This window comes from Leptonychotes weddellii, chromosome 8, assembly GCF_054177405.1.
Source record: "Leptonychotes weddellii isolate Sample4059 chromosome 8, ASM5417740v2, whole genome shotgun sequence".
NCBI classification, from domain to species: domain Eukaryota; kingdom Metazoa; phylum Chordata; class Mammalia; order Carnivora; family Phocidae; genus Leptonychotes; species Leptonychotes weddellii.
Genome location: NC_138376.1, coordinates 129,456,618 through 129,469,119, shown reverse-complemented (window position 1 = coordinate 129,469,119; position 12,502 = coordinate 129,456,618). Strand labels below are relative to the sequence as shown.

At 41.8% G+C, this 12,502-nt stretch overlaps 1 protein-coding gene across 15 annotated transcripts in view; it reads right to left on the bottom strand.

The window, feature by feature from the left end:
* AFDN (afadin, adherens junction formation factor) overlaps positions 1 to 12,502 on the bottom strand; it is a 126,371-nt gene that overhangs the window by 100,712 nt on the left and 13,157 nt on the right. For all 15 annotated transcript variants that reach the window (XM_081829317.1, XM_081829314.1, XM_081829313.1 and 12 more), the window contains exon 2: positions 138 to 333. In XM_081829317.1, the coding sequence (XP_081685443.1) occupies positions 138 to 333 (196 nt within the window). The remainder of the gene's footprint in view (positions 1 to 137; positions 334 to 12,502) is intronic.

Genomic DNA, 12,502 nt, shown 5'->3' with positions numbered 1-12,502 from the left:
CAGCCCCTTCAGAAAGAGAAGGACCTGCGGGAAAGCAGGGCTGTGACTGAGCTGCCCTGGGGACCAAAAAGTGTTTTGGGAGCTGTCTATCCAAGACGAGGACACCCCGCCAGCTCCCCGTGTGTGTGCGCACGGACCTCCGCTGACATGCACTTCATAGAGGGAGTACTTGGGGGACGACAGCATCCGCATGTCAGGCCGGAATTTCTCCGCCAGCGTCTCGATCACATCTTGAGTGGTGGCAGTACTAGAGACCCGAATGCATTTTGTTGCAAAATTCCCAGCAGCTTTATCTTGAAAATAAAATCTCATCACTCCATGGAACTCCAAATCCTAAAAGAAAACAAAAAGATACATTTTTGGAAAAAAACATTCTAAAAAGATTCACTTTTTGTAACAATAATAAATGAAAAACGCTATTCACCACTTTTTAAAAATGTTTCATTACCATAAACATCTCAGAAACTGAGAGACATGGCATTTAGTCCTCAAATTTAATTATGTGACTTGGGACAAGTTATTTACAACTTCTGCTTACTCATCTCACATCTAAGACAACAGCTGTAGAGGTAGCTGATGTTAGTAACAGCTAATATTAATGAGTCTTCAGCAAGTACCAAGCACACCTTGACATGCAGTATTTTACTATGTCTTTATAATGGCCCAGTTAAGTAGATTTACTACTAAACTCTATTTTCAAGATTTGGTCATTAAAACATAAAGTTTAAATTGCTTGCTCAAGTAGTTATATGGCAAATCCAGAGTTAAAATCCAGATCCACAGGTCCCCAAAGTCCACGCTTATCAGTCCCTGAGGTCCTGCCCAACCTGGAGAATATAAAGCCTCAATGAAGAAAGAGACATTCTAAAACCACAGGGGAAATGTTAGCCCCAATTCTACCATGAATGTGAATAAATGGAAACTCTTCAACTTTTGCAGAATATAATTGCAACTAATTTTAATATGAACTACTTGCCCAAAATCAATGAACACAATTTAGATTTTTCTCAAAACCTTACTTCTAGAGAAAAATACAATGGTCTTACAAGTGAAGAAATACTACTGTAAGACTGTAGCCCATGTAACTATGCGACGTTCTTTCCTGTTATTTCCTTGTTTCCCTTTTTAATTAGAACGCAGTTCAGTCAGTTGAAACTCACATGGGCTTCCAGGCCTTCTGCTACAACCGTAAGACTCAGTGGTTCATATCCCACAGATGAACCACTGTATCAGAGAGAATCTGGTTGTTTGGTGGGTTACACTTTCCCTGGGGAGGTGGGGGGGAGGGGAGCGGAGGGTGTAAGGTCCAGAGCCTGAACATGGAAAAAGAAAGCACAGGTCCTGACGAAATTCCAAGCAGTGTTTCTAACTCCTTGGCCACCCTCACTGCCCCCGGCACCACCAAAGGTCCACCGGCTCATCAGTTCTTCCCACTTCTCGCCCTCCACGCTAGCATGTCAAGTCATTCCACCTTCAGTAGACACCTAGAATCCATCCAAAGTTTTGTTAAAAGTAAGTCAGATGATGTCACTCCTTAGCTTTACTCCTGGCAATGGCCTTTCTATGGGCTCAAAGCCCATCACAAGTAAGCTTTCTCTACTTCCTCCCAATCTATTTGCTTATTCTTCACTAATAATTACGCCTTAATAATTATAATGGTTGTGGGATATTAGAATGTGGCTAACTGTATAAACTATATGAAAATTAAAACAGAAAATGAGACATTAAGACATATTTCTAGCCCCAAAGCTTTACTGTGCTTGCTCAGATCCTGTCTACTAGGCAGTCAGTCCGTCCTACCCATTTCCCACTGCCCCAGGGAAAATAGAGAGTAAGCGAGCATGTGTGTAAAAATAAATAAATAAATAAATAAATAAATAAATAAATACCACTGAAACAGATCTTGGGTTGAAGTAGGGCCATTGATTATGGGGGTGAGGCTGAAAAAAGCTTTATGAGTTAGCAAAATGGGAGCTATGTTAATAGTCCTGCCCCGGTCTCTCAAAATCATATAAACTGCCTCTTTGTTAGCCTAGGTCAAGCAGCAAAGAAAGTTAAACAACATCCTTTTGAAGGTTTATCTTTTAGTCTGGCAACCCCGAAACCTCCAGATGTGAAAGATGCCCCTAAACTGTAAATGTGTACGTCAGCACAGTACAGTACTATTATTACTACTACTGTAAGCACAGTATTACTGGTATGACAAATAGCTCCTGGGCACCAAGTACTTCCTGGGTGCCAGGAGCTGTCTGAATACTTCCCCCTGCAGGGTTTCCTTCCCCAGCTCTCCTTTGCTCACGGGTCCCCTCCCTGCACCCCTCCCTTCTATGCTTCTCTACTCTCCCTATCCACCACCCTCCTCAGGCTATCCTAAGACAACACAGTAGGAAACAAGAATTACTCTACACATTTAGTTGCATGAATGTGTTTATTATGGGAGTCCTACTTTTATCCCAGGATTCTGATACAATCATCACCACTGCCACTCTGAAATCACCTTTATATTACACCTAACGATCTCAAATATTAATTGGCCCTGGCTTCTCCCAGGGCTCATGCTTTATAGATGAAGTTAAACCAAAAAGGCAAAGTAACCTCCCACTCGATCATTTTGTTAACAGAGTAATTTTACATCATTTGTGACAAGAATAAGACAGGTGTACCTGTGGATCCCAAAGACAAGAAAGCACCACTCTCCCTGGTAACTGTCCACAAAAAACTCCAAAATACCAGACATCAAAGATCTGGGAGGGAATGCCCAACTTGGCAAGAACACAAAGGAAATGATCAAGAATGAATTTGTTAAGGCAAGCATGGAAAGGAGGAGATCCCTCAATCACCCTCATGAAAATCCCTTATGTATAGATTACTACTGTTTTTAAGAGGAAACTACAAATACAAAATCTCCGTTATTAATGTGGTTCTGGTACTGATCTCACATAAAATGTTGAGATAAAAGGAAAAAAAGGAGTAAACCCAAGGGTAGAGATCCAGCAAGCAATAGTACCCGTGTCTACAGAGAAGTAATATTTCTGTAGATGTTTTTAAATAAACAAATCTCCAGGTTCTACACCTAGCCTAAATAAAGCAGCCTATTAAAACTACCTTTGATCTCATTCACACTAGATAAATGTTAATAAATATTAACTTAGTTTGCTTGGTTACCTCAATATCACACAATACCTGAGTGTAGCTGTTATTAGAATAACACCTTAATAAATTAATACATTAGCACCGTGTTTAATTATTCAGCCAAATACAAGTTTGGCCTGTGTGACTAAGTCCACAGAATTTTATCAGACCTGAAAAGATTGGTAAAATCAAGTTCTTGAACCTTAAAGTTTGGTGTGTAATGACCAAACTAACAAAAAATAATAACTAACGTATATTAAGGGCTACTACGTGCCAGATACTAAGAGTTCAGCATTTAATTCCTCAAACATGAACTAGATACTATTATCATCTCGACTTTACAGGGGGGTACAAAAGAAGGCCCACAGAGGTTTTAAGTATGTTTTACCTATGATCAGACAGCTTGCCAAGGAGCAGGGCTGAGAAGCAGCCAGCATTAGCTGTCCCACGAAACCTCAACTTCTACGCCACTACGCTCTGTAGTCCCTTCTTCAAGTCACTGCATCATCTAGAGGAAGACTGGTATGAATGTCTTCTTTTTCTTTACAACAAGTACAAGAGGAGTTCCAGAAAAACAGTGAAGAGAAAGAATTCTGACACTGAGAGGGGTCAATGACTTGCCGGAATCACCATCCAGACAGATCTTAAGTATCTTAATGCTCACTTTGGGATCGGAGGCCAGGCTCACACCGCATGCAGTGCCTGATTAATTCCTCTATTAGCCTACGAGCCTGGCCACTGCATGGTGCAAGGGACACCTGGGAGTTTGCAGCAAGGGTAGAAATAAGTTGGTATTTCAACTTAATAGCTGTTATCTTTGAGTGAGCTCTCTGATATGCATGTGAGCTCCAATTTCCTTAATTATAAAATGAAAATAAGCTTGTTTTGAGGAGTAAACTATATAAAGAACTAGCAATCAGCGCTCCCACTAGAGGGTAGCTTTCCTAGGGAGTCTCTGATTCATTGTTCTAGGCCCTCCTTCAGTCTCTAATACATTGCTTCGCACATAAAAATAACAAATTTGAGTCAAAACTTCCAAAAACAGTATCTGATTCTTCCATCTGTGGTTTGTCTGCTCTGAACTGATAAGGACTCTGGAGCAAAACTTGGAATCTGTAATAAGCAGCCCTGAAGTTTCAATAACAGGGCTAATATTCTGATAGTGTTGCAGCCAATAGTTATAATTTTACAAAGACAAATGTTTCCTTAACAAAGTCCTTACACAAATACCCAAGAGACAACATTTAAAATTTAAAAACACTGTTGTAGATCCTCCAATACCTAAATGAAGTGCCTACTTGTTGGCAGCATACTTTCAGGAAGAAACTTGTGTTCGGAGCAGGTAGGCCAGTAACTGCAGTAAACTGGGGTAAGTACTATAATCAGCACAGACCGGTACCATATGCCAACAGCAATAATCTACGTGAGAGGCAGAAGACACAATGTATCACCTGTTTTCCTTTCCTTAAGGGTTATTTTTCCTGAAAGGAAAACAAGTTTCTTTCTTTCCTAAAGGTGTATATTTACCTTTGTATAAACTTCTCCCTGAGAAATATTATCACAAGGATTATTACAATAGAAATGAACACTACTTGGGGTGGATTTAATGGTAACTTGGAAACAAAATTATTTTAGTATTTATCAGAAAGAATAGACCAAAAACAACAACAAAAACCCCAAACCACAGAAGGCTATATTATAAATTACTAGAGAGCCAATGCAAAGAACAAAGGACTAAAGGTAGAGATTAGCTTTGAAATATTTTATCAGTATCTTATTAATTAATGAAACTGATAATCAACTGGCCCTCTCCAAACCAGTAAAAACTCACCAGGGCAATCCCAAATCTCCTTTTGCTCCAACTACTCAGAACCATTTGTTCCAAACCTACATCGGTCGACCGTGCTAATCCATCTTTCTTCTCATTGTGTCCAGCATTTATGTGAAGCCATTTCCTAGCCTGCAGCAAAGCATCGCTAACTGAAACAGGGAATCACCCAACTCCCCATGGAAGAAAGGGCAGTGGACAGAACACACCACTTTATTACACACACATAATTCATTTCTAATGCTGGTGCCTCCAAAAATAGGTGCAAAATGTTTTGTTTTTGTTTTGTTTTGTCTTGTTTTTAAAGATTTTATTTATTTATTTGAGAGAGAGAATGAGAGAGAGAGAGAGCAGGAGAGGGGGGAGGGTCAGAGGGAGAAGCAGACTCCCTGCCGAGCAGGGAGCCCGATGCGGGACTCGATCCCGGGACTCCAGGATCATGACCTGAGCCGAAGGCAGTCGCTTAACCAACTGAGCCACCCAGGCGCCCAATAGGTGCAAAATGTTAAGAAAAAATACAGCTGTGCCTCAAAACACACACACACACACACACACACACACACACACACACGTTATTAGTATGTAAATCAATCAACTGGATAACAGCCATTTGAGTGTTAATAATTTAGATGGAAAATGGAAGAAATACTTGAATATGGGTTTTTGGAATCTTACTTGTATAAACACTGTTTATTAAACTTTAAAATTATATGCATTTCAGGAAAGCTTAAAATAAGTAACAACTGTCAAATGTCCTCACCAGGCTCATTCATTCCCAATGGGGCCATTTGCCTACCCTTCCCACCTAACTCTCCATTCCTATGGGTGGGGAGCTACTAAGAAACCCTATGTTTTCTTTTTAAAAAATTATTTATGTATTTATTATCAAGTATAATTAACATACAGTGCTGTATCAGTTTCAGGTGTAGAATATAACAATTCAACAATTCTACAGATTTCTCAGTGCTCATCACCGCAAGTGTCCTCTTAATCCCCTTCACCTAGTTCACCCCTCCAACCCCTCCCCCCCAGCCACCAGTTTGTTCTCTGTATTGAGTCTGTTTGTCTCTTTTCTTTGCTTATTCGTCCCTTTTCTTTTCTTTTTAAAAGATTTTAAGTAATCTCTACACCCAATGTGGGGCTCTAACTTACAACCCAGAGATCAAGAGTTGCATGATCTACCCACTGAGCCAGCTAAGCGACCCCCCCCCATTTTGTTTCTAATTACAGTACCTTGTAAATGGTACCTTAAGAGGTTTCTGTAAAAACTAAGTAAATGGATTTGTTTTATATTGAACTACCTTTCAGATAACTACAGAGTACAGATTAAGAGTTTCCTCTTGGGGCGCCTGGGTGGCTCAGTTGGTTAAGCCTCTGCCTTAGGCTCAGGCCATGATCTCAGGGTCATGGGATTGAGCTCTGCATTGGGCTCCCTGCTCAGTGGGGAGCCTGCCTCTCCCTCTCCCTGCCGTTCCCCCGGCCTGTACACGCTCTCTCTCTGTCATATAAATAAATAAAATCTATTTTAAAAAATAAATAATTTTTAAAAACCATAATATAGTAAAAATTAGTGCATCTTTACTAGCATAATAAGTTCCAGAGTTGATTCATACAACTCTAATTCTGAAGTAGATATGAGTATAATCTCATAAGTGAAGAAAATGATAAATTTCAGGTATAGGTTAACAAAAATTTATTTACTAAAAATAAAGATGTAATGACCTTTCCATCTGTTCCAAGACCCCATGACGTCTGTTCCTAGACCTCAAGTTAAGAAACCCCCATGACAACTCCAGTGATGGCAAACTCACTGGCCATGCAGGCAGTTCTTTCTTTGTACAGCTCGACAGCAGGAAAGTAGGGTTTTATACAAAAGCAAATTCATCTCCCGTGGCTTTACCAGTTGGGCTTAATTTTATCCTTTGGTATTATTTAGGCCTATATTCAAACCATGGTTTATGAATGATTTTTTCCCCATTTATTAATGAAATGGTATAGAATAGATGATTTCTACTGGGTACAATGCACTCTGGGTAAGGAAACGGGGCAAGTACTGGCTCATGAAATCTTAATTCCAGTCATTCCTGTGTATACCCTGGGCTACAAGGTAAAATGCACTTCTTTTTCTTGCTACAGGTGAGAGCTGCCCCGTGACATTTGGGACTGCAGAATTCTGTACTGTGGGAGGTGTGCTAGGCACTGCGGGATGCGAGAACACCCCGGCCTCTATAACCTACATGCCAGTAGCACCCCCCCCAGTTGTGAAAACCAAAAACGTCTCCAGACATCTGCATACATCCTCCAGGAGACAAAACTGCCCCTGTGGAGAACTGCGGGTTTAGAACAAGTCTAGCCCCTTTCCAGAATGGCATTCTAATTCTAGTTCCTCCAACTGTTCTCTTTCCTGTGACAAAATTCCAAATCCACGTACTTTTCTCTTGAACACATTAGTGTTCTATCCACCCGGCCTGACACCATTTCCAGTACTGATCACAGGATTCCAAATGTGTAGCTCTGATCAACTCTAAGTACACCGCTGTTTCTAACAGGACACCTGTAATTAATGCAATGTAAGACTACATTAGCTTTTTGGTTATCACCTAATATTGTTGATTCTCACGAGGTTCCAGTAAATTTAAATTCTTGAGTCATTTGCACACTAGTTACCAACTAGGAACGCTTCTCAGCTTGGCACTAATCAGCCTTTGAGTACAACTGCTTCCTCATTCATCTAACTGTACTAAGCCAGATCATCAACACAAGAATGTGACTAAAGATGCTGCTGAATTCCTTGATAAAGTCCAGATACATTATGGCTGATGCATTTCCTTGATCTACAAACCTGGTAGCCCTACTGTCTCTCTCACACGTGTGCACACACAAAATGCCATCGTTCTCTCTACTGAGCCATGATGGTTCCTCTGAATGGGGTTACACGATGTCCCTAACTCCAAGGCAGTTTCCCTTGCAGTCTGGCCACAGTCATGGAGAACATTTCTATGAAGAGTTTTAAGTACACCTTTCGACAAGGTCCACATGTTCAGGTCACATAGTGGTTTTAAAGTTTTTATTGTGTAATAAACAAACACCTTTATGGAAATCTATATTTTAAAAATTACACACTAAAATATAAATATATATCATACAGCAACTAAAGAAATGTGCACAAATCTGACTACACAAATTTTCTAAAGACAAGTGACACACTAGGGAAAAAAAACATTTCCAACTAACATGGCAGATTTCTGCCAATATAGAAAGAGTTCCTGGGGGGCTACCGGAACCATGGGGCTTCTGACCATTCTGAAGATGAATCAGAAAGAGTGGGAGCAGCAAGTGCTCACGCTCAGCCTGGACAATGCCGGCAAAACCACCATCCCCTCAAGAAATGCAACGGGAAGACATCAGTACCACCTCCCTGACGCTGGGCTTCAACACGAAAAGCCTGGAGCACGGAGGACTGAAGCTGAACCCCTGGGACGAGGGCGGCCAGCGGTCCGTGCGGTCCTCCTGGTGGACCTGGTACAAGGCACAGCCGGCCTCATCTGGGTGGGGGACAGCGCCGGCCGCCAGCAGGAGCTCCAGAGCCTGTGTGGGAGGAGCCTGGCTGGAGCAAGCCCGCGGTCGGCCAACAAATAGGACCTGCTCGGAGCGCTGTTCTCCAACGCCGTCCTCGAGGCCTCAGAGCCGGGCTCCATCCAGACACCACGGGTGCACCGGGGAGATCCTCCTATCTGGCACTGAACGGCTCCTGATAACATTTCCCGCCACATCTTCCCAGCCCACTGAGCCACTCCAGATGCCTCTTACCTCACAGTCAAGGCCCCTACTCCAGCCCTCACTAAGCACCACCCACAGGGGAACAGGAGCCAGTCGGCCTGACACTCCGGGCTCCACGCCGTCACTTGCTGCACCCTGTGGCCCGAGGGGGCTGTCTCTGCTGCTACCAAGGCTGGGGGCCTCGTCCTTTGCTTGGCTGTGAGAATAAACCGTTCCTTGCCTTCCCCCCCGCAATAAATAAATAAAAATAGAGTTCCTAAAATTTGAGAAGAAAAACACCAATAATTCACTTGAAAAATGAGCCAAAAAACATCCAGAAACGCAACAGACAGCTCAGAAAAGAGGTAAAAATGACTCAAATATAAAAAAGGATGAACAAACTCACCCATGACTTCAAATAAAGATAACAGTACGATGCCATTTCTCAACAATCGAACTGGTAAAAATCTGAAATTCTGACAACATACTCTATTTTGGGTGATGGCAAAAAGGTACACACTCAAGGAGCAAAATCTGGCAGTATGTGGCACAATCAGGTCCCCGTGGACCTGTGACAGAGCAGTCCCACCTCTGCGGCTCTACCCACAGGTTCATGCCAGCACAGCCGAGAGGCTGAGGCAGAGCACCTCACCGCAGGCCTGGCTGTAAGGGCACGAGCGTGGCAACGACCCAGCAAAGGGCGCAGGAGGAGGCAACTCTGGTACTTTCGGATCATGGAGTAAAACGCTGCCAGTGGCAGGAACGAGGAGAAGCTCTTCACACTGTGACGCAGCTCAGTGCACCAGATGCAGTCGGCTGGGAAAAGCAAGGAGCGGGACTGTATGCACAGCAGACACCTTCTACATGAAAGGGCAGGAAACACAAACACACAAACGCACGTGATCACATCTGCAAAAGGAAACCTTCCTTGAGTGGAATAAACCACACGGAAGCAAAGCCTTCCCAACTGCAATTGATTACATAGTTTCAACTTTGGAACCATGTGATTATTTTAAATAATAAAAATTAAATTTTAACACAAAATAATCACTAAAAATTTAAAACAAACTGAAATTTAATGTCTAACAATGTATCAGCTTGGTTACATTACCATACAGAAAAAAAATTTTTTTTCAAGTCATGTTAGAAAACAGTATTTTGACGTTACATCCCTGGTAGACTCTAAGAACAGATACCTTGCTAAGAAATATTAATCTCGGGGCGCTGGGCGGCTCAGATGGTTAAGTATCTGCCTTCAGCTCAGGTCGTGATCCCCGGGTCCTGGGATCCAGCCCCACATCAGGCTCCCAGCTCAGCAGGGAGTCTGCTTCTCCCTCTGCCTGCCACTCCCCCTGGTTGTGCTCTCTCTCTCTCAAATTAATAAATAAAATCTTAAAAAAAGAGAAATATTAATCTTCAATCAGAAGTCCTGTTTAGTAATATTGGCATTACTACGTATAATACTGGAACTATATGACAGAATAAAGCAAACAAGTAATTGTGTTAATTTAGTTATAAAACAAGATTTTCCATGTAAGAGAAAGGAGATTAAAATTTTTCAAAAATCAAAGAAATTAAATAAAAACCTGTAAGGCCAAACCTGAATTGGTAACATCAGAAGAAATTCATGGATTTTTTTCCCCCACAACAAATAAGTATCTTCTAGTTCTTTCCATGCAAAGGCCTTGAAACAAAAGACAAGCTCCAAAAAATAAGCACGTGTAGCACCTAGACTATGATCTCTAAATATCACTCTCCACTAAAAGGAGTCAGAGCTCCTTGGAGAAATGGCTGAATCCAGGTGTCAGTCAGAAAACGGACAAGATGAGTTTGATACATCTTGTTATGCCAGAAAAAAAAGATGTTCTCAAAAACTAACTGGTTCATTCCAAAGAACCTTCTAGCCAACCAAAAGGTGCACCTGGCCAAATCTGGGGAAATCTGAATGCCAGCAAAAATAATGACTACAAACTGACTGAAACACAGAACAAATAGAAGTCCTCACACGCACCCCAATGCTTACAGCAGTATTATCAACAGTAGCCGAACGACGGAAACAGCCCAGGTGTCCATACTGATGGATGGATGAAGAAGAGGTGGTATATGGAGGCACAATGGAATACTACTCAGCCATCAAAAAGAGTGAATTCTTGCCATTTGCAATGATGTGGATGGATCTACAGAGTACTATGCTAATAAGTGAAGTAAGTCAGAGAAAGACAAGTACCATATGATTTCACTTGTATGTGGAATTTAAGAAACAAAACAAGCAAAGGAAAAGCAGGAGAGAGAGAGAGAAACCAAAAATCAGATTCTTTACTCTAGAGCACACTGATGGTTCCCAGAGGGGAGGGGGTGGGGGACGGAGGAAGCAGGTGAAGGGGATGAACGAGGACACTAATGAAAGGGCACCTGGCTGGTTCCGCCGGTGGAACACAGGACTCCTCGCCTCCAGGTTGTGAGTTCGAGCCCCACACTGGATGTAGAGATTACTTAAAAATAATAAGATCTTAACAAAATTACACTTATCATGGTAAGCACTGCGTAATGTATAGAACTGCTGAATCACTATATTGTACACCTGAAGCTAATATAACAATGTATGTTAACTATACTGGAATTTAAATAAAAAGCTTATTTTAAAAAAATGAAAAAAAAATCCTCACATTCCTAATGATAGTAAAGAAAACCATGCAAGCCAAAAACAAAATCATAATCACTGTCACCACTCCAGGTAACTAGGGTACCAACTCCTTGGCCTGAAAATAAGCAATTCAAGTAAAAGAACTCAGAAACTCTGCTTTCCTTAACTTAGATGCAGAAAATTTGTTTCTTTTTTTAAAGAAAAATTCCAGCCACTCAATGTGACAGAAATCATAGAATTAGAAAAATCACAATTTTGTAAGCCCTACTTGACTAGGCACAGATCTACAAAGGCTAAAATCTGCACTGGAGGTTCAGGGGCACACAGGTCCCCTCCTACTGTGCAGCCAGTGGGCGGCCACAGACTGCAACCAGCACTACTTAACCAAGCATTCTTATCAAATAGTTTGATCTGAAGCCAACTGGGCTTTAAAGCTATGGAAACAAGTCAAATACCACCACCATCCCTGCAAACAAAAAAGGCAAGTGGAGTATGGGATATTCTACAGGAAAATTTAGCCAGTTTTTTCCGGCATGTCTATGACATGAAATAAAAGTCCGGTTGGAGAGGGGTGAGAATGCTCTAGATTAAAAAGAGACATAAGATAACTAAATATAATGTGTGGACCTTGTTTGGATCCTGATTCAGATAAATTACCTGTAAAAACAGTTTTTCAGAGAGACAGGGAAATCTCAATATGGGCTAGATATTAGAGAACAGTAAGGGAATATGGTTAACTTTGCTGGCAGGATTACTGCATTATGGTTAGATTTTTTGAGATACACACCGAAGGAGAAGAAAAATAACATGTCAGCTTTCAGGATTTGCTTTAAAGATTTTATTTATTTATTTGACAGAGAGAGGGGGAGGGGGAGAGAGAGAAAGAGAGAGCATGAGCAAGGGGAGGGGCAGAGGGAGAAGCCGGCTCCCCGCTCAACAAGGAACCCGATGCAGGACTCGATCCCAGGACCCTGGGATCATGACCTGAGCCAAAGGCAGACGCTTAAACGACTGAGCCACACAGGCGCCCCAGGATTGCTTTAAAATAGCTAAAACAACAACAAAAACTAATGAATTAAAAACAATGAAATTTTGAGGGAGCCTGCTCAGTGGCTCAGTCAGTTAAGCGTCTGCCTTCA